This window comes from Sus scrofa, unplaced genomic scaffold, assembly GCF_000003025.6.
Source record: "Sus scrofa isolate TJ Tabasco breed Duroc unplaced genomic scaffold, Sscrofa11.1 Contig74, whole genome shotgun sequence".
Lineage (NCBI taxonomy): Eukaryota > Metazoa > Chordata > Mammalia > Artiodactyla > Suidae > Sus > Sus scrofa.
The window spans coordinates 598374-624414 of record NW_018085302.1 but is presented as its reverse complement, the minus strand read 5'-3'; the positions used below and the strand labels follow the sequence as shown (position 1 = coordinate 624414).

The window sequence follows — 26041 nt, the reverse complement described above, 5'->3', positions numbered from 1 at the left end:
CATCCTCCATCATGCTCCATCACAAGCGACTAGATAAAGTTCCTACGGCTATACAGCGGGACCCCATTGCTTCTCCACTCCAAAGGCAACAGTTCACATCTATTAAGCCCAGCTTCCCAGTCCATCCCAATCCCCTCCTCCTTAGCAACCACAAGTCTGTTCTCTAAGGCCATGAGTTTCTTTTCTGTGGTAAGGTTCATTTGTGCCATATATTAGATTCCATATGTGTGATATCATGGGGTATTTGTCTTTCTCTTTCTGACTTACTTCACTTAGTATGAGAGTCTCTAGTTCCATCTATGTTGCTGCAAATGGCAGTATTGTGTTCTTTGTTATGGTTGAGTAGTATTCCATTGTGTATATATACCACATCTTCCTAATTCATTCATCTATCAATGGACATTTAGGTTGTTTCCATGTCTTGGCTATTGTGAATAGTGGCTCAATGAACAAACAGGTGCATGTGTCTTTTTAAAGGAACGTTTTGTCTGGAGATATCTCAAAGCATGGGATTGCTGGGTCATATGGTAGTTCTATATTTAGTTTTCTGAGGTACCTCCATACTGTTTTCCTTAGTGGTTGTACCAATTTATATTCCCCCAACCATGTAGTAGGGTTCCCTCTTCTCCACATCCCCTCCAGCATTGGTTATTTGTGCACTTGCTAATGATGGCCATTCTGACTGGTGTGAGGTGGTACCTCAGTGTAGTTTTGGTTTGCATTTTTCTAATAAACAGGGATGTTGAGCATTTTTTTCATGTGCTTGTTGGCCATTTGTATATCTTCTTTGGAGAAATGTCTATTCAGGCCTTTTGCCCATTTTTTCAGTTGGGTGGTTGGCTTTTGTGCTCTTGAGTTGTATACATTGTTTGTATAGTTTAGAGATTAAGCCCTTGTCCATTGCATCACTTGAAACTATTTTCTCCCATTCTGTAAGTTGCCTTTTTGGTTTTCTTGTGGTTTCCTTTGTTCTGCCAAAGCTTGTCAGTTTGATTAGGTCAGTTTCTTCTTAACTGAGAAAACTTAGAAGCAATCAAGATGCTTCAGTAAAACTGGTATATCCAGACACATGAATATGATTCAGTGTCACAAAAGAAAAACTATCAAGACATGAAAGACATGAAGAAAACTTGCATGCATGTTACTAAGTAAAAGAAACCAATCTGAAAGGATTAAAAAACTGTGTGATGGTAACGGTATGACAATCTGAAAATGGCAAAACTATGGAGGGAATAAAAAGTTCAGTGGTGGTGAAGGGTCACAGCGGAGGGATGGATGAACAGGTGGAGCAGTGAGACTCTTCCATATGGGCCTATAATGGTGGATGCTGGATACGTGTCATTATGCATTTGTCCATATCCATGTGAGGCCCAACACCAAGAGTCAACTCTAATGTCAGCTCTGGGCTTTGGCTGAGAGTGCTGTGTCAGTGTAACTGCATTGACTGAACAAATGTATCCCTCCGTGGGATGTTACAAATGGGGAAGACAGTGCCTGAATGGGATAGGGCGTACATGGGATATCTCTGTGTGTCTGCTGCTCAACTTTACTGTGAATCTAAACTCCTCTAAAAAAATAAAAGCTATGACAATAAAGATGTCAAGAGAGAAGACTGAATTGTATGCTAAACAAAAAACACCTGCTCAGCTCAAAAGAAGAGAGGAAAGAGAGAACATAAGTAAATAAAGGAGACAAAGAAAAAGTAAACTGCAACAGGATGAACTTAAACCCCCACATTTTCACAATCACATAATATGCAAACATGCTACATTTAAAAGACAGAAATTGTCGGAATAGATATAATAGAAAAAAACTTCAACCCAGAAAAGCAATGGGCTAATTAGGGACACCCCAGCATGAAGCTCAGAAACAGAAAACATGCACAAATGAGTCAATGCTGGGATTCAATTTATATGGAGTTCATGAATAGGGAAAACTAAAAGAGTGATACAATTCAGAACAGTTGCATCAGGGGAACAGATTGAAAAAGGGACTTGGCAGAACTTTGGGGTTAATGAAAGTATTCTAGAGCAAACATTTGTTGACAGTTACATGAATACATACATTTATCAAAAGTCATCAAACCATATGTTTAAAATCTGTATCATTTTTATAAAATCTAGCTCAGAAAGAGAATTGTATTGAAAACACTTACTAAGTCTCCCTAAAAAACAATTCATCAAATCTAGTGATAATTTCTATAGAAAACAAGCAGAAGAGCACCTGTTATTAAGACTATCATTCCACAAATAAAGACATACAGAAATGTGATTTGAAAATTGGTACCCAATAGTAATTTTTAACAGCTACAATGGACTTCACCAAAGTGAAACTCTTTGGTACTAAAAATGTTACTATCAAATAAGTGAAAAGCCAGCCCACAGTTTGGGAGAAAATAATTGCAAATCATTTGTAAAGCAACTTGTTCCCAAATTATATAAGGAACTCCTTATTAATAAAAAGACAATAACTCAGTCAAAAAATGCCAAAACATCTGACTAAACATATGTCCACTGAATATATACAAATGGCCCAAAGTGGAGTTCTCTTCTGACACAGTTGGTGAAGGATCTAGCATTGTAACTTCAGCAGCTTGGGTTGCTACTGTGGCATGAGTTCAAATGCTGGCCTGGCAACTTTCATATGCTGTGGCCTCAGCCAAACAAACAAACCAACACATGGGCAAAAGCAGATAAGAGAGGTCAACAACTTCCATCTTTAGGAAATGCAACCCTAAGCCATAATGAGATAAAGCTTCATACCCACTAGATGCCTAGAATCAAAAAATACAGAGTGATAAGTACTGGTATGTATGTAGAACAAGTGGAGTTGTTCTATATTGCTAGTGAGAATGTAAATGATGCAGCCACTTTGGAAAATGGTTGGGAAGTTCCTCAAAAGGATACATAATAACAATGACCCAGCAAGGTCTCTACCCAAGAGAAATGAAAATATTTATTCACAAGGATACATGCACACCAATGTTCACCACAACATCATTCACAATAGCCACAATGGGGAAACAATCCACATGTCAATCAACTGACGACTGGGTAAATGATACATCCAAGACCTAGAAGACTATTTGCAATAAAACAGAAAGAAATACTGATTCTTACCACATCATGAATGAAACTTTAGGAATATTATGTGATGTGAAAGAAGAATGTTACAACAGACAACATATTGCATGATTGTTTTTTTGGTAAAAATGTCCAGAAAAGAAAATCCTTATAGATTAATGTTTGACTAGGGCCGCTGGTAACAGGAGTAGAGAGGAATGAGGAGTGACTACTAATGGATATGGGGTTCTTGGGGGAGTGAAAAGTAGGTTGTAAAATTAGGTCATGTTGATACTTGCATAGATTCTATACTAAAAATCATTATACACTTCAAATGAGTGAATAATACAGTATATAAATTCTATCTCAATAAAGCTGTTAAACTAGATAAACACGAAACCTAGTAATCATTTCTACAAAACAAAAGACCATAGGGCAGATATCATTACAAGTTTATCTGTTTATTTTTTTCTTGGCTGCATGGGGTGTGCAGAAGTTCCCAGGCCAGGGGTTGAAACTGCACCCCAGCAGAGACCCAAACCACAGCAGTGACAACACCATAGCCTTAATCCACTGAGCTGCCAGGGAACTCCTTTCCAAGAGTGCCTCAGATTATATACCTGGCCTGGGGATTTTTGCATGCCACAGGCGTGGCCAGAAAATGAAAAGCTGACTCAACCTCAAAACTACGTGAACTGATTTACAAATTCAGCAAAGTAGCAGGATATAAGATTCACATTCAGCAACCAGCCTCATTTCTCCATCCTAACAATGACATGTTAGAAAAGGAATACGAAAATACAATACCTTTTGAAATTGCACCCCCCAAAATCAATTACTTGGAATACACCTGGCCCAGGAGGTAAAGGACTTATATGCAGAGAACTATAAAACATTAATCCAGGAAATTAAAGAGGATCTACAGAAATGGAAAGATAGTCCATGTTCATGGATTGGAAAAATCAATATTGTAAAAATGGCCATACTACCCAAAGCAACCTACACATTCTATGCAATCCCTAACAAAATACCCATGACATTTTTCACAGCACTAGAACAAACAATCCAACAATTTATAGGGAACCACAAAAGGCCCAGAATGGCCAAAGCAATTCTGAAGAACAAAAACCAAGCCGGAGGCATACCTCTCCCAGACTTCAAGAAATATCACAAAGCCACTGTCATCACGACAGTGTGGTACTGGTATCAAAACAGACAGACAGACCAATGGAACAGAATAGAGAACCCACACACACCCTGACACCTCTGGTTAATTCATCTTTGACAAAGGAGGCAAGAGCATAAAATGGGAAAAAGAAAGTCTATTCAGCAAGCACTGCTGCGAAACCTGGGCAGCTGCATGCAAAGCAGTGAAAGTAGAACACACCCTCCGACCATGCACCAAAATAAACTCAAAATGGTGGAAAGACTTACATAGAAGACAAGACACCATCAAACTCCTGGAGGAGAACTAGGGAAAACACTCTCTGACAACAACCTCATGAACATGTTCTCAGGTCAGTCTCCCAAGGCAACAGAAAGAAGAGCAAAAAGAAACCAGTGGGACCTAGTCAAACCAACCAGCTTTTGCACAGCAAAGGAAACCAAAATGACAACACAATGACACCTTACAGAATGGGAGAAAAGAGTTGCAAATGATGCAACGGACAAGGGCTTCATCTCTAGGATACACAAGCAGCTTATACAACGCAACAGCAAAAAAGCCAACCTCCCAATGGAAAAATGGGCAAAGACCCTGAATAGACTGTTCTCCAAGGAAGACATACAGACAGCCAGCAAGCACATGAAACAATGCTCAACACCCCTGAGTATAAGAGAAATGCAAAGCAAAACGACCATGAGATACCACCTCACACCAGTCAGAAGGGCCATCATTCATAGGTCCACTAATAACAAGGGCTGGAAGGCTTGTGGAGAAAAGCGAACCCTCCCGCCCTGTTGGTGGGAATGTAACCTGGTATAGCCACTATGGGGAGCAGTATGTATGTACCTTAGAAAACTTTATGTGGAACTACCGTATATGACCCACTCGTCCGACTCTTGGGCATATATCCAGACAAAACTCTCCTTAAAAAAGATACATGCACCCACATGTTCATTGCAGCACTATTCACAATAGCCAAGACACGGAAACAACCCAAATGTCCATCGAAAGATGACTGGAGTAGGAAGATGTGTTATATGTACACGATAGAATACTACTCATCCATAAAAATGAACCACATAATGCCATTTGCAGCAACAGAAATGAAACTAGTTCACTCATTTTCATACTGAGTGAAATAAGTCAGAGAAAGTCCAATAACATATGATATCACTTATAACTGTAATTTAATATACAGCACAAATGAAGGTTTCCACAGAAAAGAAACTCATGGACTTTAAAATAGACTTGTGTCTGCCCCAGGGGGAGAAAGAGGGAGTGGGAGGGATTGGGAGGGTGGGGTTAACAGATGCAAACTCTTGGTCCTGGAATGGATTTACAAAGATATTAGGTAAGGACCTAATGTCTAGATACTTACACTGCAACACAACAATGGGAGGAAAAAGTTGTGTACATGTATGTATAACTTGCTCCCCATGCTGTACAGCAGAAAAAATACATAACTAACTAAATAAATAAATGAAAATTAATAAAACACTTCTTCCCCCTAAATGGAAAACACTGCAATGTTTTATTAATAATTAGTATATTACAGTGACTTTAAATCCCTACTTATAATGATTAAAATTTCAAATGATCAACATTGTATTCTACAATTTAATTTCTGAGTCATACACAAAGACGCAGTAATTGGGTTAGCGGGCAACAAACAGCATGTAGCTTGAGAAAGGTCACCTGCCTCTAATCTACAAAATGGTTCCATGTGAACTACAACATGGCATCTGATCCAGCTGCCAAGCACAGAGCACAGGGCTACCCATCAGGGACAAAAGTCCTAGGTGCTACTGTAGTTCCATGTATCTGAGGTGTCTCAAGGTGAGAAAAGCTGAGACCTTGAACCTTTAAATTCTATGAACCTTTGGACTGGCAGAGTCCTTCCTTTACCCTTGCTCCAAAATAAGTGTTCCCTTGACTGGAGAATGAGCAATGACTTCACCTGAAACAGGATTCTCAAAAGACACATGTTCCCTGCTCAACAACCTTCATTAGATCCAGACCAATACATAGAATCAAAGTTCAGCAAAACACAGGTAAAGCTCTGAATATGAAAGGAAATAGCCTACACCCCCAATGTGTCTGCAGGACTTCATTAAGATGAACTTGTGTGAGCTGGGAAAACACTTTGGAGGAACGGACCTTGAAATGGTTTGACTTATTTGGTGGGAAGAACTTAACTCTGGTAAAGATATTCTGGATTTGGAAAGGGAACCTGAGGCTCAATATTTTGGCAGCCTCCACTGGTTGCCATTTCCATGGAGCTTGGACAGGATTATGGGTTATAGCAAATTACAGGAAGATGCATGGGCTTCCTGGGAGAGAGGAGAGGTTGACAAGGGATCAGTTTGGGACTATGTGTTGAGGAAAGGGGAATGAATACTCAAAACTTCTTGAGAATGATTGATGGCAATATCTAATCTGTCACCTGAAATAATATCATAATCTTCCAGCCAGAGGGAAGGCTTCTGGAAGGCCACATCATAAATTCAGTTTTGGTGCAAGACTGTCTCTGAGTAGGTGTAGCAAGTCAGTGACTCTATCTTATGATTATTTCCCTATTCTTCAAATATATCATTGGAATATATTTATATGCAGCATCTGAAAAAAACTCATGTAAATTGTTCTATAAGAAGGGCCCCTACATCACAAATTAGAAAATTAAAATAAAATCATATTTTAAAATGAATTTCAAAGAAAAAAGCAACTATAAAAGATTTGAAGGATTCCAGTTCCCCATAATTGTGCCATTTAATTAGCTGGTCTGACCCATTCAACAAACACATGGATGCTTGCATATGGCCATGGACTGCTATAATACCACTTAGGGAGTATTCCCAATGGAAATCTCAGTGCAAGCTGTATTAACTCTATTATAGTAGAACATCAAGCACTAGGCTTGGAGCCCTTCTCCGAGTCCACCTCTGGCTGTTGCCCTCTAAGTCAACCAGTTGGCACAGGAATCTGGATTAACCACCCACGGAGACTCAACCCAAGTATGCCTTCCAGGTAGAAGAAACCAGGAAAGCTCTCACAGAGTATTTTAATTAGATGTTGCCTGCAGCCACCCACTTGGCCCTACACTCCTTATGGCCAGGAGCCCAGATACACCTAAAACCATGGGCAACCAGCAGCTCACCCCTAAGTGGAACAACCCCACTCGGTGAGCCTAACCTCCCATTCCACCTCAAGTTGCCCAGGATCACTCCATGGGGACATCAGATCCCAGTGAAGAAGGGAATCCCAGTCCCAACCTCCAGAAAAACACTCTGGGGTGTGGTTCCAATGGATCCCCTAGACTGCTTGTGGAAACCTCTCTCTGACCTGAAGCTTCTCTTCCAAAGAATAACACAAGTGCGACCAGGGAGATTCAGGCCCCAGCGGTGGGTTTCCACATCAAGGCACACTTGTCAACAGGCCAAAGACTGAGATAGCTTCATGTTTCCATGTATCTGACATCCTTTCTCTTCAAAAGGCGAGAAAAATGGAGACCAACGCTTAGGACTGAAGCCTGGTAACAAACACACACATCTAAAGGCAGTGGAGGCAAAGTTCTGCTCCTTAGGTGTGGCAAAGACACTGCTGGAAATCAGCAGGAAGATGTTACAGAAAATGGACCTTTGCCCCTCAGCGCCCCTTAAGGATGAGGAGAAGGACAGAAGGCAGAGAGGTTGTGTCACCAGCAAAGCCCTTTAACAACTATTGAGAAATAAAACCAGAATCTGCTAATAAAATACAGGCTCACCTTTTTTGTTGCCTTTGTGCTCACTCCTGTTTTCCTTGCCCAAGAGCAGAGTAAGAGGGTGTGGAGCCCTGGCACCTGGTGCTTTGGACCAGAGTTCCTCCTGCGAAATGGCCTTGCCACACCTCAGCCCAGCAACCTTGTGCTGAAGCCCTGGGTATGACACTGCAGTTCAAGATAGGGAGGGGGCCCTGCAAATGTGCTGCAGCTTGAGGCCTGGAGCGTGAGCTTCTCAGATGTGCTGGCCTCATGAGAACTCTGCACACCCCGCCCCCCACGCTGATGAGAACTCGGCCTCCTCCCCTCCCCAATGAAGAAAACCTGGCCCACTGCCCTCCCCCTCCATGAGAACCCCGCCCACCGCCTGTCTGTGCTCTAGACAGCCAGCTGGTGCCTTTCTGTTCTTTGATCAAAGAAAAAGGCTTCCAGAGTTCCCACTGTGACTCAGCAGGAACCAACCCAACTAGTATCCTTGAGGAGGCCTGTTCCATCCCTGGCCTCGCTCAGTGGTTTACAGATCCCGTGTTGCCTCGAGCTGTGGTGTGGGTCACAGATGAGGCTGGGGTCCTGAGTTGTTGCAGCTGTGGCATAGACTGGCAGCTGCAGCTCCAATTCCACCCCCAACCTGGGAACTTCCATATGTGGCAGGGGTGCAGCCTTAAAAAGAACTATTAATAATAATAATAAGAAGAAGAACAAAGCTTCCCTTTGCTTTTGATCTGAACCTGACTCAAAGAGTTGGTCATAATAGCACCATAGAAGCTTTTAAGCAGTGGCGAAGGGGAGTCGAATCTACCTTTCTCTTGCCTAGCTGTTTAGATGGTTTGGAAAAGGAAAGCATAGTCTCTATTAGAAGGCCCAATGAAATCAGGAAAGCATCTGCAGTGGACAGCTCATAAATTCCCTCTCAAAGTATGAACCAGTTTCTTTTTGGACATTGTATTACAAAGGAAGAAGGAGGGGAGGGGAAGGAAGGCAGGGAGGAGACAGAAAATAAAGCATTAATGAGGGGACAGGAAAGGGTAGGAATGTGAAAGGGATAAGAAAGAATATTAGTGGTCAAGAGTCGACCTTAATGGGGTACAATCAAAAAGTGGAAAAAAAAAAAAACAAATGAAAGCCTGCACTATGTTTCATTCTAGGTATGGGCTAGAAGTGAACTTTTTCCTGCCAGTTTTTCCAGAAATCAGCAGAGACTCTATGAAACACAGTGAACCCCAATAGTACTATGGAATCCACTCTGTTCCAGTCAAATGGAACTTCTAAAAAAGCAGGACAATTAAAATTCAATAAACACCTCCAAAAAGAGATCTTTGTAATATATATGCTATATTGAACATCAAGCAAATTATGTGAAATATATGTAATTATATATGCACATTATTCAAGTGCACAAGACAATCAAAAACAATTACATACCTCTGTTTACTGAAGGTGTTTACTGAAGAGCTTTGGATTATTAGTAAGTTGATTTTTTTTTTTTTACTTCTTTTTAAACAAATTGAAAAGGCACCTGGAAATTAAATCTATCAGTTCTCTGAAGTGGTTCTGATTATGGAGGGAGACTTTTGGGGGACGGCTTTCCCCAGAGTCATTAAGCTTTTATATCATTCTCTTTAAAGTGACCCAACAAGAAGTCGAGGAAACAGCATCTGTTGCCAATAGCACTGTGAAGTGGCAGGTTTCAGCTGGTGAGAAGCAGACTGGGAGCATCAAAGACATGACTTCGACCAAACTTTGAGGTGTGTGGGTCAGAGATTCACTGAAATTAATAATTTACAAAGAATTCTTAAAGCATCACTCTTAACTTTATTTTGGAAAAGCGTACCCAAATTATCACAGGAAGGGGAGAAAAATAAAGCAAAACTCGAGCCCTGGGCAATACTGGTGGGATATTTTTTCTTCTTAAATTAATATTAAAGGTATGTGAAAAAAGAGAATTTAATCAAATATCGATATTTTGAATACTTGTAATATAATTGCAAGATACTGTCCTCAGAAATGAGGGGAAAGTATAGTTTTACAGATGATGATAAGATAATGAAGTGCAACCATAAAAGACTACAAGAGAGTATATTCCCAATTTTGGGTAAGGATATGCCATAATTTCAAAGGAAAGTGAGGTGTTATCAGGTTGACATGCTCAGAAATGGGAGGAAGGTATTCTCTGAGATGGGTCCTGATTCACAGAGAAAGACAACTTTCTCATGGACATTAGAGAATGGACAATGGAGGCACAGGTCCTAGACCTGTGTTTAAATGCCCAGTTTCTTCCAGATGAGAACCAAGAAACATAATTCACAGTTGTCAAAACTGCTACGATCTGAGTCTTCTTAAATGGGAGGGCTGTCTCAGTGGGGAATAGTTTTTTTTTGTTTGTTTGTTTTTTCAGTTCAGGAGGAAAAACAACAGGGGAATGAGCATGTAAAACAGGGGAATGTGTTTGAGTGTGAAATAGAGTTATTATTATTATTATCATTATTCTTGCTATCAATAGTTTTCCTATATAAGAGAAGCCAGTAATATAATGAGACTAATCCCATATCTAACACACAGATCTGAGGAAACACAGCCCTGTAGTTTCCCATAAGCTGGAAAAGCCAGGCCCAACGTTGCTGTGAAGGGTAGAGGAGAGCCCAGAGTTCAGTAGGGACTGTAAGCCCTGAACTTGAACTTGATGGATCTTTGGACTGTGTCTCAGGTGGACACAATTCCTGATGCTTCCCTAAGACACTGTGCAATTCTACCCCAGCCCAGAACTAAAGGAATTGTTAACATCTATAGCTTGGTTTGAAGAGTCACTTCTGAGCTCCTTTAAGCAAAACTATGTCCCAAAGCCCTTTTCACACGTACATTGCAGTGACCTCCCCAGAGTGTTTAAACTTCCACCAGATGGTGAAGAATCCCTTAATAAATATGAAAGAGTGGTGAGATTAAGAGCAGAGTTGTTTCTTTCTTTCCGTCCCCCCCCCACACTTATTTATTTATTTACATTAACAGAAGAATGTTTAAAATAGCAAGGCAAAGCAATCCTGGGGAATCCTCAAACACAGTTTGAAGATGAAATTTCCCTTTCATTCCTTGCAGATCAAACAGGTCTTGATGTATCTCCAGGAGTATCTTTTACTGCTTTTGTTTCCTTTGTCTCTGACTCCTTTTCTGCATTTGATGACTATTCTAAGCTGAAAGAATTGATTTGATTGCACAGTAGAAATAGTGTTTAATATTATAGATGAGAGTCAAATGAAAGCTTTCTTATTTTGCACAGGGGATAACAGAAGCCCCAGGAATCTAAAGGATTTATCCAGAGATACAGCAACCATATCTCAGAATCAGACTTGTATAATTTTGGTTTTCTGTGTACTACATCTGTGTAATCACTTGTATAATTTTGGTTTTCTATCTACTACACCTGTATCTGTGTAAAATTGGATGGCACCTGGCTCACAAATCTTCACTTGGATAAAGCACAGCAGAACAACGTAGAGCACCAGGCTGAAACTTTTTCTGGTGTCTATAAGATGCTCACAGGCAAGAATGTTAATGTGGAATTGTGAGTTTCTGTTGCAAACAAAAGTGACTAAAAAAATTATATTCACACATATACAAAACTCTATAATGGGTCAGACCAAATGTAGACATACCACCACTCTTAAATTAGCAATTAACATCTTGTAGGCAGATATCCCCTCTGCTTATGTGGAGCCGAATATATTTTAGAAATGAAGAAATAATGTAACTTGAAACAAATACATTGAAGCCTTAGATTGATCTATGGAGGCTGTTAAAAAATACTGGTCAGAGAAGCTCCTGCTGTGGTGCAGTGGGTTAAGGATCCACCAGAGTCAGCCGAAGCGCAGTTCAATCCCTGACTCGGGAACTTCCATATGCCAGGTAGAGATGAAGAAAAAAAAAAAGACTATTCATCAGAGTTCAAAAGAATCTTTAAGGGGCAGAGATAAGTATGCTTAAGTTAGAGGGGAAATTTAGATATTATGTTCTCAAATTCAAAAATAAAATAACTTTTAAAAAATTTGAATTTGAAAGATTCAATTTCTGAGATAACTCAATAAACATAATTAAGAGTATTTGCACAGGATATTAGACTCATTAGGAAACTAATTGTACCTAGAAAAAGAATCAATAGAATGGCCATGATCAAAAAGACAAAGACAGGTGTTTGTGGGGATGTGGAGGAAAGGGAACTCTTATGCTGGTGGGAATGTAAATTAGTATAACAAGTGTAGAAAGCAGACTGTATATTCCTGAAAAATTAAAAATCAAACTATCATATGATTCAACAATCCCATTTCTGGGTATATGGCCAAAGGAAATAAAAATGCTATCTTGATATATATATTTAAATTTTTTTGTTATACTTGATTTACAATGTTTTGCCAATTTCTGCTATATAGAAAAGATATATATATATCACATTATCTTCCAGCCTGATCCATCACAAGTGATTGGATATAGTTCCCTGTGCTCTACAGCAGGATCCCAATGACCATACACTACAAATGCAATTTTTCATCTGCTAACCCCAGACTCCCAATCCATCCCACTCCCTCTACCCCCAATGGCAACCACATGTGTGTCCTTCATGTCCATCACGTTTCTGCTTTGTAGGTAGATCATTTGTGCCATGTTTTAGACTCCACATGTAAGTGATATTCTATATTGCCTGTCTTTCTGTTTCTGACTTACTTCACTTCATATGAGAGTCTCTAGTTCCATCCATGTTGCTACAAATGGCATTTATTTTGTCCTAGTTTATGGCTGAGTAGTATTTCATTGCATAGATGTACCACACCTTCTTAATCCATTTTCTCTTGGTGAGCATTGAGGTTGTTTCCATGTCTTGGCTATTGTGAATAGTGCCGCTGTGAACATATGGGTGCATGTATCTTATTCAATGAAAATTGTGTTTGGACAGATGCCCAGGAATGGGATTTCTGGGTCATACGGTAGCTCTAGATTTAGTTTTCTGAGGGATTTCCATACCATTTTCCATAGTGGTTGTACCAATTTACATTCCCACCAACAGCAAAGCAGGGTTCCGTTAACTCCACATCCACTCCAGCACTTGTTGTTTGTTGACTTGTTAATGATGGCCACTCTAACTGGTGTGAGATGGTACCCCACTGTTGTTTTGATTGCCTTTCTCTAATAATTAGTGATGTTGAGCATTTTTCATATGCCTGCTGGCCATCTGTATGTCTTCTTTGGAGAAATGTGGATTTAGGTCTTCTGCCCATTTTCTGATTGTTTGTTTTTTTGTTCTTGAGTTGTATGAGTTTTTGTATATTTTGGAGATTATATTTAGTCAGTTGAGTCACTTGCAAAAATTTTCTCCAATTCTGTGGGTTGTCTTTTCATTTTTTAAATTGTTTCCTTTGCTGTGCAGAAACTTTTGAATTTAATAAGTCCCACTCTTGTGTGTGTGTGTGTATGTGTGTGTGTGTGTCTTTATTCTAGGAGGTGGGTCAAAAAAGATGTTGCTGTGATTTATGTCAAAGAGCTGCTCTGCCTATATTTTTCTCTAGGAGTTTTAGAGTATCTGGCCTTACATTTAGGTCTTTAATCCATGTTGAGGCTATTTTTGTGTATGGTATTAGAAAATGTTCTATTTTCATTCCTTTACATCACTCATTGTCCAGTTTTCCCAGCACAACTTTTTGAAGAGATTATCTTTCCTGCACTGTATATTTTTGGCCCCTTTGTCATAGATCATTGTCCATAGGTGCTTGGGTTTATTTCTGGGCTTTCTCTCCTGTTCCATGGATCTCTATTTCTGTTTTTGTGCTGGTACTATACAGTTTTGATGACTGTAGCTTTGTAGTAAAGTGTGAGATCAGGGAGCCTGATTCCTCCTGTTCTGTTTTTTTTCTTTTCAGTATTGCTTTGGCTATTTGAGGTCTTTTGTGTTTCCATACAAATTTCATTTATTTTTAAAATTATTTTAAAATTTTTTATAGTTGAATTAAAATGTTCTGTCCATTTCTGCTGTATAGCAAAGTGACCCAGTCATACATACATATATATACACATATATAATATATATATACATTTTTTCTCACATTATCCTCTATCATGTAATTTAAAATATTTTGTCTAGTTCTGTAAAGAATGTCATTGGTAATTTGATAGGGATTGCATAGAATCTGAAGATGGCCTTAGGTAGAATTGTTATTTTGACTATATTTATTATCCCAATCCAAGTGCATGGTATATTTTTCCATCTATTGTGTCTTCGATTTCTTTCATGAGCGTGTTCTAGTTTTCAAAGTACAGGTCTTTTGTCCCTTTTGGTAGGTTTATTCCTAGGTATTTTATTCTTTCTGATGCAATGTAAAATGGGATGGTTTCCCTAATTTCTCTTTCTGATCTTTCAGTGTTAGTATATGGAAAAGCAATTGATTACTGTGGCTTAATTTTGTACCAGACACCAATGTCATATGCTATCACGTCTATGTGGACTCTCAAAAAGGATGCAATGAACTTCTTTGCAGAGCAGGTATCGACTCACAGACTTTGACAAACATATGTTTTCCAAAGGAGACAGGTGGGGACGGGGAGATAGGCTGGGGATTTGTGATAGAAAAGCTATAGAAGCTTTTTATCCTGAGACTTTACCAAATTCATTGATGAGCCCTAATAGTTTTCTGGCGGTGTCTTTAGGATTTTCTAGGTATAGTATCATGTCATCTGCAAAGAGTGCTAGTTTTATTTCTTTTCCAATTTGTATTCCTTTTATTTCTTTTGCTTCTCTGATTTCCGTCACTAGGACTTTCAAAAAAAAATAAAAAGAAAGGACTAATAACAAGGGGCTACAAATAGATTCCACAAAGCCCCAGAGATTCTGACCCCCCTAACAGGTGTGAGGTTATATTCATTGTGGTTTTGATTTGCACGTCCCTGATAATTAATAATGTTCTGCACCTTTTTACATGCCTCTTAGCCATTTTGATATATTCTTTCAAAAAAGATCCATTCATTCCTTTACCCAATTAAAAATTGGATTATTTACTTTTTATTGCTATTGAGTTGTATGATTTTCTTATATATTTTGGCTTTTAACCCATCATCAGATCTAAAGGTTGCAAACATTTGCTCCCATTGTTTTGCTTGCCTTTTCACATTTTGGTTGTTGCTTTTATTTTTTTATTCCCACACCTGTGGCATGTGGACATTCCCGGGCCAGGGATTGAACCTCCACAACAGCAGTGACCCAAGCTGCTTCAGTGACAATGCTGGGTCCTTAACTCACTGCACCATGAGCGAATTCCTGATTGTTTCTTTAATGTTTCTTTTTTCTTCAAAAAATAAAAAAAAATTGTTTGATAAACAAGTAGTCTCGCTTGTTTAGTTTTACATTTGTTGCCTGAGCTTTTGGTGTCATAGTCAAGAATCATTATGCAGACCAATGTCAATAAGCTTTTACTCTATGTTTTCTTCTGGCATTGTTACAGTTTCAGGTTTTACATTTACGTCTTGTTCCTCTTTGTGTTGATTTTTGTACACAGTATAAAATACAGGTCCAGTTTCATTCTTTTTCATGTGAATATAACTTTACCTATCACTATTTACTGAAAAGTCTATTTATTCCCCATTGAGGTGTCTTGGCACCTTGTCAAATACTAGGTAACTGTATAGGCAAGGGTTTATTTATGGGATCTCAATTCTGTTCTGTTGTTTTGGGCGTCTATTTTACGCCAGTACCATCCTTTTGTGATTACTATAGCTTTGAAATATAATTTGAAATTTGGAAGTGAGATGTCTCCATGTTTATTCTTCTTTCTCAGCATTGCTTTGGCAACTCAGGGTCTCTGGTGGTTCCATATGTATTTTAGGACAGTATATTCTAATTCTGTGCAATATGTCCTGGAAGTTTGATATGAACTTCATTGTATCTTAGATGGTCTTGGGTAGTATGGCTGTTTTAACAGTATTAGTTCTCATGATCCAATAAATATTTTTCTTGGAAAATTTATTTTCCATTTATTTCTTTTCCATTTATTTATGTCTTTTTCAATTTCTTTCTTTAATGTCTTACAGTTTTTAGTGTAGAAGACTTTCAGCTCACTGTTTAAATTTCTTCCAAAGTATTTACTTCTTTTTGATATTCTCATAAAAGGGGTATTTTTTCTGATTTCCTTTTCATATAGTTTGCTGTAAAGAGATACAAACAATTTTTGTATTTTGATATTTATTCTACATCTGTACTGGATACGTGTATTAGTTTTTAGAGTTTTTTTATGTTTTAAATATATATAAAATCATGTCATCTCAGACTTTCCATTTGGATGCCTATTAGTTCTTTTTCTTTTCTGATTGCTTTTGCTAGTACTTTTTTGTTTGTTTTTACAGCCACACCTGCAGCATATGGTTGTTCCTGGGCCAGGGCTTGAATTGGAGCTGCAGCTCTGGCCTACACCACAGCCACAGCAACAAGAGACCTGAACCGCATTTGTGCCTTATGCTGTCACTTGTGGCAATGCTGGATCCTTAACACACAGAGTCAGGCCAGAGATAGCACCTGCATCCTCACAGAGACAATGTCAAGTCCTTAACTGGCTGAGCACCTGCATCCTCACAGAGACAATGTCCAGTCCTTAACTGGCTGAGCCACACTGAGTAACTCCTAGTACTTCTAATACTATGTTGAATAGACGTGATGAGAATGGTCATCCTTACTTTTCACTGGGTGTTAGAAGAAAAGTTGACAGTTTTCTCTCACTGGTTACCATATTAGCTGTGGGCTTTTCATTAATGGTTTTTATTGTGTTAAGGAAACTTCCTTCAAAATCTATTTTGTTGAGTGTTTTTCATGAATGGTTGTTGTGCTTAAATGCTTTTTCTGTATCTATTGACATGATTATGTTGCGTTTCTTTTTGTATTTCCTTCTGTGAAGTGGTTTACCACATTGATTGATTCACATATTTTAAAGAAATCTTGCATCCTGGGTCATGGTGTATAATCTTTTGGAGGTGCTAAATGTAGTTTGCTTGTGTTCTACTGAGGTATATTTCTTATTCACAATGCTTGACTGGTAAAACTTCTTGAGCCTTTGCATATCAAAATGTATTCATTTTATTCTCATATTTTAGTTCCCATTTGGATGCTATAAAACTGAAAGTTGTTTTGGAGAAATTAAGGACATTTACCCATTAACACTCAATTTGTAGATTTGCAGACAAAAACTCTGATACAGGGTTGATTTTTTTTTTGTAGCCTATTTTTATTTTGTGAATTTGGCATCCTAGTGAATTCCTAGTAATATAGCAATTGACATTTTTAGGAGTTCTATTCTGGGATCAATATTTTTTTTGTTTGTTTTCTTAGACATGTCAAAATGGCTATGACCTTTTGAGAGACCACTGAAATCCACCCATGGATGACTGAATTACACCTTCTATAGGTGATGTCTTCCACTCTTTTGGCTTTATTGCCATCTTTTTTTTTTTTCTTTTTCTTTTTCATTTTTTCATCTCTTGTCTTTTCAGGGCCACACCCATGGCATATGGAGGTTCCCAGGCTAGGGGTCCAATTGGAGCTGTAGCTGCTGGCCTATAGCAACTCAGGATCTGAGCCACATCTGCAACCTACAACACAGCTCATGGCAATTCTGGATCCTTAACCCACTGAGCAAGGCCAGGGATCAAACCCACAACCTCATGGTTCCTAGTCGGATTTGCTAACAAAGCCATGACAGGAACTCCTAACTGCCATCTATATGCTCGAGATTTCTACATTTCTCTGACTTATATCTTTCTGAGTATCAGAAACACGTATTTCAATTGTATATTGCTACTTCAATTCCATCTTCTAGGACTCTCTCTTCCAGCCTCATGCCTCTTCACTTTGCCATCTTACTCCTTTTCATCCATTGTGTCCCATTTTTGGTGCCTTTTCATCCAGAAATCTTTCCCTGATGTGCGTCCCTCCAGCATGATTTCATAGTTCCCTGTGCTTCATTGTTTTATCATTTATAACACTGTGCTGTAATTTTCTACTCCCTCCTGGGAGTTTTTCGATGGTTCCTAAGCTCTTTGAAGGCAGAATCCAGATCTCTTTTTATTCACCACTGAAACCCAGCAACAGGTCTGATACATTCCTTGTGCTCAGAAATATTTAATATTTGTCATTTAATATTTAATATTTGTCATTAATGAATTAATGACAAAAGCGAAAAAAGGAATATATTTATCCTGAAATTGTTTGTATGTAGACAGAGATGTGTATTTTTACAAATAGCTTTTAATAATGAAATGTTTCTAAAAAGTAATCACATTGAGAAAATATAATAGAAACAGCTCATATTAAGAAGATAATGAAATCTTGCTGAGGACAGGGAGCATATCAAGCTAAACTACTTATTCATATGCTGAGAATTGTAATTTCAGTTTCTTTTACCTCCTCTTCAGTGTAAGCAGTAACAAAAACAAACTATAGTTCCCCCAAGAGGTATAGCCAAAATTGTCCCTAGAGTTGAATCAGACAAAAGTAGGAAATAATGTCCTGGCCTTCAGGACTACATTTTTGCATTTTTTTTTAAATTATTGAAGTCATTCATTTTCCTTTGTACTTTGACTCATTCATTTAATATTGATCATGCACCTGCTATTTTGCTACCTTGTAGAAACGATTGTTATGTTGCAGGCAAGTACTTTATATTGAAATCCCTTTCTGACATGAAACCATTTTTTTGAATCATTACTCTTTCTGATGTGTTACCTACATAGCATGGGTGATATGAGCAATACATGATGGTCCTGAAGCCTACAAGGTAATGTGGAGATGGTCTATATAAGCTTCACCTTCAATATCTAACCCTCAGAGATAAGTAGGGCCAATGCTTTTATAGCCCCAAAATTGTTACTTACTCTAATGTTACAGGCACTCACACAAGCACAGTTATTACATAAAGATCATTCAATTTTTAATGATAGATAATAAATGAATATGTACATTTTGTTCAGCACAGGCCCTGTCTCAATAAATGATAACTAGTAGTTATCTGATTTTGCTATCATCATTGCTTGACAGTTGAGGGCATGAGGTAGGAAATCAGTCAGTTTCCTGGCTCTCCAGTGTATCTTTTTTGATATCTTCCCCTTGATACTAGTTTTCTCACTTGAAAAATAACAATAGTAACTGTATACTTCCTTGGAGTATTACAGAGAATGCTGCCCAATAACGGAAAATTTAATTTGTTATTTAATTTGTTATTAGAAGGCAAGCTTATGAATCCAGGTATCTGCTAGAATCTAGTAAAACAAAATCCCATTTTGGTAGAATTTTCTAAATATGAAAAGAGTGGCCCCACATTGTGTTATTTTCTTGCACCTATTTCTGCTCCACTCAATGCAGGGGCTATGATTCCTAACAGTTAGTTGATTTCTTTGTCCCATAAATATTCCTTGCTGAGATAGCCTTTTGACCATAGCCTCAGGTAAATCAATGTTGGGCCCAAGTCATCTTTATTTGTCACCTAAGATAGCTTTCCAGCCACACAATTTCCTAATGGCATTTTTCATCTGGGCATTTCTCAAGGTATAGATTAAGGGATTTAACATGGGGGTTATGATAGCATAGAATAAAGCAACTGCTTTGTCAATTGATAAAGTACTGGCAGGTCTCAGGTACACAAATATACAAGGCACAAAGAATAAGACAACCACTGTGATGTGGGAGATGCAGGTGGAGAGGGCTTTGTGCCTAGCCTCCAAGCTGTAGGTCCTTAGGGAGCGCAGAATGACCACATAGGAGACCAGCAGGAGAAGGAAGTTTAAAAGACAGATGAGGCCACTGTTGGCAGCAACAAAGAGCCCCAGAGTGTGGGTATCAGTGCAGGCAAGATCCAGCAAAGGGTTCAGATCACACATAAAGTGATCTATGACGTTAGGACCACAGAAGGGTAATCTGGAGATGAAGAGGATCTGTATGGTTGCATGAAGAAAGCCTCCCACCCACGACACTCCCATGAGAAGACGACACACTCGGCGATTCATGATGGTTGTATAGTGCAAAGGCTTGCAGATGGCCACATAGCGGTCATAGGCCATCACAGTCAGCAGGATGATCTCTACACCTCCAAAGAAATGTTCCCCAAAGATTTGGGTCATACACTCCTCAAACAGGATGGTCTTCTCTCCATGGAGTGAATCTATAATCATTTTGGGGGTACTGACAGAGGAATAGCAGGCATCAATGAAGGAGAGATGGGCCAGGAAAAAGTACATGGGGGACCCCAGGGATGGGCTGGCAGTGATGGTGACCACGATGAGCACATTTCCTACCATAGTGATAATATAGATGACAGAAAACACAGCAGATAAGAGTTTCTGCATCTCTGGATTCTGTGTGAGCCCCAGGAGAACAAACTCTGTCACATTGTTCCTATTCTCCATGGATTTCGTATGATGGTTAATTGCATTACCTGAAAAGAAAACCATTTTTATGAATGCCACCTTGACTTTGGTACACTTCCCATTGTACCATATAATAAATCTCTAAATTCTATTAAGTCTTGGATTCTTTTTCTTTGTTTGTTTGTTTTTTAGGGCTGTACCTGTGGCATATGGAAGTTCCCAGTCTAGGGGTAATATTGGATCTGCAGCTGCCACCCAATGCCACAGCAATGCCAGCTCCAAGCCATGTCTGTGACCTACATCACAGCTCATGGCAACACCAGATTCTTAACCCACTGAGCAGGGCCAGGGATCAAACCCGCATCCTCAAGATTCCCTTCCACTCTGCCACATCAGGAACTCCCAAGTCTTGAATTCTTTTAGTGTGTGTTTGTGTGTGTATTTGTGTGTGTTGGAAATAAAGATTGTGAGTTCATAAAGATTATTTAAATTATCTCCCAGGTAAAGTCTTTCTTAAGACTATAGATATGAGTAAGTTTTCTAAACACACTCTCAGGAGGCCACCTGTGTACATTTCATCATCACGAAGGACTGAGTTTAATTTGACATAGTACATAGCACACAGCACACATGTTGGCACCCAACTCTGAAAAGCAGGTAGAAGTTGGGCATAAAGATTTATCATTGCACAGCTGCAGAATTTTTGCTTTAATATCTAGGAAATGAGGAGCCATGGAAGGTTATTGAGAATATGAGTGAAAGGATGGATAGGAAATTGAATAAGAGGTATCTTGGCTCTTATTCTACTAAAGACCTTTGTGAGTCTTGGATGAAATGCCTGAAGTCCAGTAAAGGGGTAGAAAGCAAACGCAGGAACCCCAGGAGTAGACTACCTATAATAGTTGAATAAGGAGATATCTAATGGCAGAATATGGTGTCTGATATCAGAGAGGTGGGTCTTATCACTGGCTTTATTTCTATGAGCCTCAAAATTTTCAACTGTGAAATTAAGGTTATCATTAATTATAAATGATCTTTTCAGCAGTTGGAGAGAGGATGAAATACTCTATCACTATACCTGAAAAGTATTGAACAATGAGCCCTGTGTGTGGTAAGGAACAATCTTTAGCAAGGGTCAGCACTATCGAAAAACTTACCTTAGTTGTCTTAGATGGTCTTGATGTGTTGGGTTGGTCAAAACCAATTTTTTTCAAACTGGCTGCTTCTTGTAATAAATCATTCTAAATATCAAATATATGTCAGACTTGGGAAGAGCTTATTCATATAATTCACTATCAAATAAACAATTATTAAGAAATGATATACACTGAATATGTGCCATGTTTTTGGCATGTCAAGTATACATCAATAAACTTGTTTCAAAAAGGAAGAGTTCTTATAAGCCTAAATCTTCCCACCATTCCTAAAGCTTCAAAACTTCTTCACAGAAACTCTGTTGGAAACATCATTCAGGATCATTTTTGCATTTAGAATGGGTTCTCTTGAAAGGCTATGAAGAAGTGATCTTAAATAAATGGGTCTGGTTCTGTGGGGCAAGAGGCAGATAGTGTAGAGGTCAAAAAGTTCACTCTGTCCATGATGAAGCTGGTTCTGGAGAGGTGAATGGCAATCAAACTCATTTTCCCCTTGCTCTTGTCGAGAAGACATTTAAAAAGATTTCCATAAGCTTCAGGGACCTTGTCTCATGGCTGCTGCTTTCTCTCCTAGGAATTAATTATCAGCTTTGATAGAAAGGTTTGTTTTAGGAGCAAGTATCTGCAGAAATGTGTTGAGAAACACCCATTCTTGAATGGGAAGAGGATCATCTCTAACCTTGTAACCTAACCTAACCAAGAGCCCCTTTCTCTATCTAAGCCTGGACTGTTAAGAAAACTGAATGTCATGCGCACAGCAAGGTGGCAAAGTTGCAGTGTATGGAGATAGGGATGGAGGTGATTGTAGAAATCCCCCCCAAAAGGACTGTATATAGAAAGGAGTGCCTAGGGGAGTTTGGGAGATCACTGTAAGTTACGAACTGCTCAAGAAGGCCATCAGAACAAGGCAGGCTTGCTTGACTTGTGGAGGCACGAGATAAACCTCAGGTCATTGGGTGAGGTCTGCATTCAGATTCAGACCAAGGGCAGGAGTTTGAGGACTGCCTATCTGCTTAGTTACATGAGCACCATGACCAGACACCAAGGAGGAGCTACTACTCGAAGAAAGAGAGAGGCAGCATTTTTCCAACCCCCACTTCCTTTGGGTGAAAAACACTGTAGCCCACCAAATCCTTGGGGCAGAGCCCCCTTGCCTGCCTGCTTGCATCTCTCACAATCATCCTATCTTAATAAATCTATTTCTTGCCTATTACTTTGTCTCTTGCTGAATTCCTTCTGTGCAGAGGCATGAAGAACCTGAACCTCAGTGGTCCAGATGCAGGGTGAGTGATTCTAATTTAAAGCTGTGGGGATAATTCCAATCTGTGTTTAGGCTGGATTTTAGTCCTGGAACATGGGTTCAAGTCCCAACCTGGGTTCTGGCTAAGTTCAGGGCAGTAGCACTGTCAGTTTCAAATGGTGATGTAGTTTCCTGATTGAATTGTATCACAGAAAGAGCTTCTATTTTACCTTGAATATTAAACTTTTTCTGGATGCCCACTCATGATTGATCAAAAGCTCGATCAGCAATGGCATAAAATTAATGGCAGCCATTTTGAAGTACTTGACTCAAAAGCTGTTTTTCCCAAGCTGCCAATCCATCTATTGCTTATGGAATGGGTGGTCAATGGGGACCTGCTCTACACTACAGGGAAAACTACTCAATATTCTGTGATAGTTTATATGGGAAAGGATATGTGTATATGTATAACTGAATCACTTTGCTGTGTAGCAGAAGTTAATACCACATTGTAAACCAACAATATGTATACAAGTATGTGTAACTGGGTCTCTAGGCTCTACAGTAGAATATATATATATATATGATTTAAAATGTCAATAAAATCTAAAAAAAATTAAAAAGTTGTTTTTCATATTTCTTAGAAGGGAATGTGAATAGTCAGGAACCCAGATTACAATTACTTCTGGGATTCATGAACTGATCATTGTGGAATTCTGGGCAGCATTAAAAAATTTTTGGAGAGATATCTGAAGCCATATGAACAAATGGAAACCAGACGATCCATATCCCTGTGACCTGGTAGTGTTAATTATTTCCATTGTAGCTCTGCATGAGGGTATGTAGTATTAAGTTTCAATTTGTATCTCCATGATCACCAATGATGTTTAACATATTTTTCATCTTCTTATTGGCCTTTTGTGTATCTTCTTTTGTGGTGTTACTGCTCAAGTTCTCTGCACAGTCTAAAAATATGGGCTGTTTTTTTTTTTTTTAAATTCCTGAGTTGTAAGTATTCTATATATTCTAGACACAGGTTCTTAGTCATATATTTAAATGGCACATATGTAAAATGTTCTCCAAGTCTCTGTGTCTATGGCTTGCATTTTCTTTTTTTTGACGATTTTTATTTTTTTCTATCATAGTTGATTTACAATGATCTGTCAATTTCTGCTGTTGGCATTTTCATTTTTAAACATAGTTTCACCTGAGGAGCCAAGGTTTGACCAATTTTAACTTTTCATTTTTCTTAGGGTTCATACTTATTGTGTCATATCTGAGAAATATTGGTCTGCCTCAAGATCAAAATAGAATTTTTATTAATTTAGTTTCCATTAACACATTTATTTCTCACTCAAAATAAGTTTTTGTTACTTTATGTGTATGGTGTGAAGTAATGGGGAGATTTATTTTATTCTATATGAATATAATTCCAACAAATAAAGATTGAATTATTAAGAAAAAAACTTCCCACAAAGGAAAACCCAGGCCAAAAAGGCTTCACTGGTAAATTTTATCAAACATTTAAGGAGGAATTAACACCAATCCTATACAAACTATTCCAAAAAAGAACTCCAGGGAATACTTCCACATTCATTCTATAAGAACAGTATTACCCTGATATCAAAACTAGACAAATATATAACAAGAAAGAAATGCATAGCCAATGACTCTTATAGACACAAAATTCTCAACAAAATATAATAAAGGGAATACAGCAAATGCTAAGAAGGATTATAGACCAAGAATAAGTGGGATTTATCCCAATAATGCAAAGTTTGTTCAATATATGAAAATCGATTATAATGATACACTATGTTGATAGGTTAAAGACCTAGTACACAGTAATGATGGGTGTTATTATTACTATTTTTTTCCAATTCTGTATTCACTACTTAGCCCCAAATTTAAATAAAATAGCTTCATCAATTCATATAACATGTGCCTTATACCCTCTCCTCTAGGCTGTAGAATACTCGCTACAATATGTGTTCCACTGTCCTGAGGATATTATTGAAGTGTGAAGAAATTTGAAGAACTCTGTTTCCCTAGGTAGACTTCTTTCATTGAATGGCCAGTAGAATCCCTAAAAGTCTAAGAAAGTCAATGGGAAGGCATAAAATCTATCTTCTCTATTTCTACACCAGAAATGTTGGTACTAGAATTTGGTCTCCAATTCTAGATAGCACACTTCCTGAAAATACGACAAGTCATGTGGTTCTGTCCTAAGAACAGAGTTTACCCTGATGCGTTTACAGCAGAATTGAGAGATTGACTCAAGACCTCACCCTCTTTTGGTGACCTCAATCAGTGAGGAACAACTCTCAGGGGTATGCCCCCTGAAGGAAACCCCATGGGGTTGTTCACACAGCTTTTGCAATCCTTGATGTCTCAGTTCATGATACCCAAGGGCTTATGTAAGGAGTGCTTTCTCACATTGTTTTCCAAACCAGGAATGCGGGCTGTTAGGACATTAAAGTGCAGGGAAAAAACAAATCAGGTGAAGATGTGTTGTTCATGGATAGAGTCTCCTGAATACCTTCTTCTAAGGCAAAATCTTAAAAAAAAAAAAAACCCAAAGATAATTAATTCCTGCGAGGGTAACACCTTAGATAGGCAAATGAGTCCTTTGACATTGTCGGTAGTCTCCCTAACCACTAAGATTTGTAAAAAAAGCTCTTTTCTTATTTTGAGAGCCAAGTAAGAAGGGCTTATTAAATAATAGAAATAGTTGTGTCTCTTGTTCTACGACCACAGCCTAGGTGTTAAATATCCAAATTTTCCCTTAGCACATAAGGACTTTGGGTTTCAAATTCAACATGGACGTTTCTTTTCCTTTGACTTGAATTTCCAAAGCATTGGAACTTTGAAAATACTTGCTGAGTCCATTTAATTATCCTTGTGCCACCTTGATACTCTGCTTCCTGTAGCTCTATCCAGTCAGTGGAGACTTGAGGAATACACTTGATAAGATTTTAAATGTAATGGTTATTTCTTATTCCTGGATACATTAGAAATTCTCCTTAGCTACAGATGTCACCATGGTGAGTTACCTAGAATTGCTGACTTTTGACCCAGTTTTCACCTTTTCATTTTCTTCCAGGGTTTTGTAGTTAAAATCATTAAAGCATTACTTTCCGATATTTGATAGGAGACACTTTGAGATGTTTCAGGATATTTTGCAGAAATATTTGTTCTCCTTACTCTATATGGATTTATCTAGAATTAATCAGGAATTGGTTTAGGCTTTTTATGTTTCTTTGCTTAGGGAGAAGTTTGTCTGCTGAA

The 26041-nt window shown here is 38.5% G+C and overlaps 1 protein-coding gene across 1 annotated transcript; it reads right to left on the bottom strand.

Annotated features, from left to right (window-relative positions):
- Nucleotides 1-18968: 18968 nt before the first annotated feature.
- On the bottom strand, nt 18969-20414 carry LOC110259077 (olfactory receptor 4C46-like). Its single transcript, XM_021082372.1, has one exon. The coding sequence runs from the start codon at nt 20396-20398 to the stop codon at nt 19469-19471; it is 930 nt and encodes a 309-aa protein (XP_020938031.1). The 5' UTR covers nt 20399-20414; the 3' UTR covers nt 18969-19468.
- Between the last annotated feature and the right edge of the window lie 5627 nt (nt 20415-26041).

Coding starts and splice junctions, on each gene's coding strand:
- LOC110259077 (XM_021082372.1), bottom strand. CDS start 20,398: ATGGAGAATAGGAACAATGTGACAGAGTTTGTTCTCCTGGGGCTCACA.